The sequence below is a fragment of the Nerophis ophidion genome, linkage group LG05 (assembly GCF_033978795.1).
Source record: "Nerophis ophidion isolate RoL-2023_Sa linkage group LG05, RoL_Noph_v1.0, whole genome shotgun sequence".
NCBI lineage: Eukaryota > Metazoa > Chordata > Actinopteri > Syngnathiformes > Syngnathidae > Nerophis > Nerophis ophidion.
Window position 1 is genome coordinate 38193647 of NC_084615.1, and position 6000 is coordinate 38199646.

At 39.3% G+C, this 6000-nt stretch overlaps 1 protein-coding gene across 1 annotated transcript in view; it reads right to left on the bottom strand.

Annotated features, from left to right (window-relative positions):
• Nucleotides 1–2126, bottom strand: part of LOC133553058 (12-(S)-hydroxy-5,8,10,14-eicosatetraenoic acid receptor-like) — a 15062-nt gene extending 12936 nt beyond the window's left edge. The window contains exon 1 of the mRNA XM_061900849.1: nucleotides 1611–2126. Within this exon, the coding sequence (XP_061756833.1) occupies nucleotides 1611–1753 (143 nt within the window). The 5' untranslated portion in view covers nucleotides 1754–2126. The remainder of the gene's footprint in view (nucleotides 1–1610) is intronic.
• Between the last annotated feature and the right edge of the window lie 3874 nt (nucleotides 2127–6000).

Sequence of the window (6000 nt, forward strand, 5' to 3'; positions counted from 1 at the left end):
ATAATAATAATAACTTAGATTTATATTGCGCTTTTTTTAACACTCAAAGCGCTCACAGAAAAGTGGGACTCAACATTCATTCACACCTGGTGGTGGTAAGCTACATCAGTAGCCACAGCTGCCCTGGGGTAGACTGACGGAAGCGTGGCTGCCAGTTTGCGCCTACGGCCCCTCCGACCAGCACCAATCATTCATTCATCATTCATTCACCAGTGTGAGCGGCACCGGGGGCAAAGGGTGAAGTGTCCTGCCCAAGGACACAACGGCAGCGTTTTTTTGGATGTCAATAGGTGGGAAGCGAACCTGCAACCCTCAGGTTTCTGGCACGGCCGCTCTACCCACTACGCCATGCCGCTCCTGCGCTTGGGTCCCATTTATCCGACAAGAACATCATCAAAAAGGGGTACGCGTCATAATTATTCACCAAAATAGACGGTTATAAATTTAATAGTTGACAGCAGCGCAGAAAACAAGTTTTTTAAGGAATCACATGGAACTTCCACCATTCCTGTCTCCGACACGTTCTTCAAGTAGACATCGAAGCAAGTTATCCCATAAAATTGGATTTTAGGGAGAATAGTTGAAATAAAAAACAATTTAACTGTTTGCCATTACCATCATTCTTTTTTACAACACCTCATTAACATCGAAATTGCTCATGTGCAGCGGCTGTGCGGTAACTGTTTATGCGTATTTTAAGTTCCGGGAACTCTATGCAGTATGGATTTCATCAATTGTTAGTAGTTACACTTATTAAACAATTCATCGAAGCAACATAATACAAATCAAATCTTTTTTCTAATCAAATTAATTGATTTTATTGATTAATCATTTTAGCCCTAAATTAATCTAATGTGTTAACATATTAACTTTGACAATATTGTTTAATAATTTATGATTTACATATTTTTTTAATAGGAAGAATGGATTTGTTTTTCGCCTGACCTTTTGGAACGGTTTCCTAACAAAATACAGAGATACCACTGTATTAGTGCTAAATGGTATACACCTCTGATGCTGTCAATCAAAAGTAAAAATTGTTTTTGTGAAGGCAGATTTGTTGATACTACTCTCATATGCATCTCGTTGGCGGTGAGTTCACATGGTGCATGTTTGTGTGCGTTTTAAAGAGTCGTCTTCAATCAAGCCACCTTTTTACAGTATGAGATTTGTCTTCTGAAGTCAAAGCACTCTGAAGTCTTTGAAGTCCTTTTAATCAGGGATATCCAAACGGATCCCCCAAAAAGGCGGGGTGGGGCGCATGTACTTTGATACATTTTATACATTAAAGACGCTAAAACTAATACAACATATATTCCAAGCATTCTAACATCCACATTTTAGCTTAAAAACAAGCTGCAGGTAATAGTAGCCACACTTCAGACAACTCTGCCCAGAAATTATTATTTATAAAAACATGAGCAACAGTGCATTAAGTTGCTCTTCTTTGGTATTTTAGTGATGTTATCTTTTCACTCTGAGCTCAGCTTGCATAGACCAGGTCTTAGTCACGACCAACTTGTGCAAGTTTGTCTACCATGGACGATCCACTGTTTTATGTCACCTAAGTGTGTATCTGAAGTATATACAGTATTAAGACGCTGTGGTACCTGAAGATGAAGATGTAGAGGACAGACAGGTTGAGAGGCAGACCCAGCGCAAACTGGCCAACAACAATCCAAGACAGCGTTATGTACGTGGCGTTGTTGCTAACATTGCAGTGGTCTACATTTATGTCAATGCTGTCCATCATCCTCTCAAGTTCACTGCTTCTTCTCGCCGGAATCTTCCGTAGTCTTCAGGCACAGCTCTTGCTCTGATCTGTCAAATTCTACAGCCCCCTCCTCTGGAGTCGGGTCAAGCCGCTGTCAGCTCTGCCAAAACATTCCGAGGAAATGCTCCGTAAACCTGAGGCTGGAAGGTGGCGAATGCTGGGAGATGAGTGTTGCTCTGCTTTATGAGCGAGGACACCTCTTCCTCCATGCTGAAAATTATCAGTCAGAGATGGAGGTGTGGTTTGAAGTCATGCTTCCTCCTCCTACATCACCATACAGCATCTTCACCACACATTAAACGCGCCTGGATCGTATGGTCTCGCACAAGTTCAAGGTGTTTGCCAGCCAGTTTGATGGAAATGGTTGTGAAATTCCTCAGGTAGTTGTCCGTAAGAGACCCTCATGCCTGCACTTGTTGAGTTTCAATCTCACTGGTATGGAAGCTTGTCACTTAGGGACGTGTTTACATGGTGGGCACTTCTTCTTGTGATGAAGTCAATCATTTCGCTGCAGGGAACCTTTGACCAACTCTTTCTTGCTAATGATTGAAGACCTCTAATCCTCGGTCACTGTTTGACAGACCAGATGTTTTCTTGTAGCCATGGCGACGTCCTCTACCAGAGAAGTATGACTTCAGATTTTTTAAGTCATTGGACCTCTCCATAAGGCTGGATGGTTTACTGATGTATGATGTCATTCATGAATACACTTCTGTTATGAGACACCAATCAACCTCTCAGTTGTTTGTATTTTGAAGCAATATTTCCACATGGAATAATGTGAGGAGAATGATTTGTTCTACGTTCAATCTTTCTTTCTTTTCTTTTATTTCTTTAGTTTATTTCGAACATGAACACACTTACAGTATAATACATCATACAGTTTTATATCATTTGACTTTACATCATGTCCGAAAAGGAGTAGGAAGAAGCACAGCTTATTTAATCCTACCCCTTTCCCACTTCAGAGTGTTTACAAATATATAGAATCGCTAACTGACCTTTTAATAATAAAATAACATCCGTGAATTAGTATACACAACAGTTTTGTAATATGTAATCAATTAATTCAATCATTATTAACATACTGAGATGCAGAACATCTTATTTTCAATAAGGTTGAAAGTATTTCTCGTAATTCTTCTTCTTTGTACTTTGCAAGCACTATTAATTTGAACAACCCCTTAAACTGGATCATATCAGTACAATGTTTAACTTCTTTACTTAATCCATTCAGTAATTTAATTCCAGATACTGATACGCTAAAGATTTTAAGTGTTGTACGTGCATACAAATGTTTTAAATTACATTGTCCTATAAGGTTGTATTTTTCCTCTTTAGTTGGGAAGAATTGTTGTACATTCTTTGGTAGCAGGTTATAATTTGCTTTGTAAATCAGTTTAGCTGTTTGCAATTTTATCAAATCACCAAACTTTAATATTTTTGACCCAATAAATAAAGGGTTTGTATGTTCTCTATATCCACCATTATGTATTAATCTAGAGCAGGGGTAGGGAACCTATGGCTCTAGAGCCAGATGTGGCTCTTTTGATGACTGCATCTGGCTCTCAGATAAATCTTAGCTGGTATTCCTTAACACGATAAGTCAGTGTTTTTCAACCTTTTTTGAGCCAAAACACTTTTTTCTTCATTGAAAAAATTCTGAGGCGCACCACCAGCAGAAAACATTTAAAAAATTTAACTCTGTAGCCAATATTGACAAAAAAAAAAAATTCTTGCAATACTGTAGCTCTTGTGTCTATGTAGGTGTACTGTCAAGCCGTAACTTATTTTTAGTTTTTTCGGTGTTTTCCTGTGTGACTTGCGTTCCTATTTTGGTTGCTTTTCTTCTTTTCTTGGTATTTTCCTGTAGCAGTTTCATGTCCTCCTTGAATGCTATTCATCGCACGTGTTTTGTTTTTACAATCAAGACTATTTAAGTTGTGTGGACGCACTCCTTCCTTGTGTGGACATTGTTGATTGTCATGCCATGTACGGATGTACTTTGTGGACGCCGTCTGCTCCGCACACTGTAAGTCTTTGCTGTCGTCCAGCATTCTGTTTTTGTTTACTTTGCAGCCAGTTCAGTTTTAGTTTTGTTTTGCTTTTATGCCTTTTCTTAGCAGCACTCGCCTTTTGTTTATTTCTAGTTTAAGTGTTGGATACCTTTTTACCTAAATGCTGCCCCCCGCATATTGTAATCACGACATACCATGTTCCTGACATCTACAAAAGCAATTAGCTACCTGCTGCCACCTACTGATATGGAAGAGTATTACACGCTTACTCTGCCTAGCTCTAGACAGCACGAACACTCAATAACAGCACATTTTTGAATTATAGTTACAGGTTTGCAAAAAATATTATCAACCCAATTAGGTGAAATTACATAATCTCTCCCACAACACACCAGACTGTATCTCAGTGGTTGAAAAACACAGCGATAAGTAATGGATAATTCCGCAGGTAATCACAGTGTTAAAAATAACGTTCAAAATATAAAACATTCTCATGCATTTTAATCCATCCATCCGTTTCCTACCGTTCCTGTTCAAGAAGTCGCATTAATGGTAAGAACTATTTTATTCATTAGCTTCAGAATAACAATGTTATTAAAAAGAAGAAGATACTTAATTATTATATTCTTAAAATGTAGGTCTTACTTAAAAATGCATACATTTATTTGTATTCAGTGTTAACAATTATTATATGGCTCTCTCGGAAATACATTTTATAATATTTTGCTTTCATGGCTCTCTCAGCCAAAAAGGTTCCCGACCCCTGATCTAGAGACATCAACTGCTTTATCAAGTGTTTTAAGCATTTTTAACTGTCGTATAGCGCTGCCTTGGCTTTTGTGCGCCTTACTTTCTGTACAATTTGGTTGTGTCCGTTATTGTATGGCCAAACATTGTGCCTAACTAGTCCGTCTGCACGCATGTCATTCTGTTTTCATCCGACCTTTTGAAGCAAATTACCAACAAAATCTGAGGTGCCACTCTATAAGTGTAAATAATTTTTACACTGTTTTTCCTGTAAATGCTAACATGGAAGGGAAAAAAACAGCCTTGTGGTAAAATGGAGACCCTCTTGAAATTGTATTGTCATTATTTACTATTGTGTTTTTTTTTCTCTAGGGTTGCAATAGTACACTTGTCAATTTGATAAATTGAAATGGTAAATGGTTGTACTTGTATAGCGCTTTTCTACCCCTTTTTAAGGAACCCAAAGCGCTTTGACAGTATTTCCACATTCAACCCATTCACTCACACATTCACACACACATTCACACACTGATGGCGGGAGCTGCCATGCAAGTTCACAACGGATGTGACTAGGATGGTAGAAGGTGGGGATTGAACCAGTAACCCTCAGATTGCTGGCACGGCCACTCTCCCCACTTCGCCACGCCGTCCCCAAACAACTGAAACTTATTAGTAGATTGCACAGTTCAGTACATATTCCTTACAATTGACCACTAAATGGTAACACCCCAATCAGTTTTTCAACTTGTTTAAATCGGGGTCCACGTTAATCAATTAAAGTTAAAGTACCAATGATTGTCACACACACACTAGGTGTGGTGAAATTTGTCCTCTGCATTTGACCCATCCCCTTGATCACCCCCTGGGAAGTGAGGGGAGCAGTGGGCAGTAGCGGTGCCGCGCCCGTTAATCATTTATGGTGATTTAATCCCCAATTCCAACCCTTGATGCTGAGTGCCAAGCCAGGAGGCAATGGGTCCCATTTTTTACAGTCTTTGTTATGACTCGGCTGGGGTTTGAACTCCCAACCTAGCGATCTCAGCGCGGACACTCTAACCACTAGGCCACTGAGTAGGTTAATTCATGGTGTTTAGGGGCAAAGGGTGTGGGTTCAATTTCTGGCAAGACTTGGGCGTCTGGTTTAAAAAACGAAGCCAAATTATTTCATGGTTGTCTTACTGTACAAATAACCGGGCCATTTTTGTTCGCAGGTGCCATTTTTCTCGGCGGATTCGGACCATTTTCAGGTTTTCTTTGTCGTCGGGGTTATGTCGTAGTGCACACTGTGGTTAATTTAATCTGTAGAACATGCTGCAGGTCAAAACACACAACAATCCACACCCCATCAAAATAAATCAAATTAACAAGATTTTATGTCTGAGCACCTACATGACCTTTTTCCTCATTAACCTTAAGAAACTTGAATGGACGCAATACATGTTTCCTTGTAAATAGTTTCAC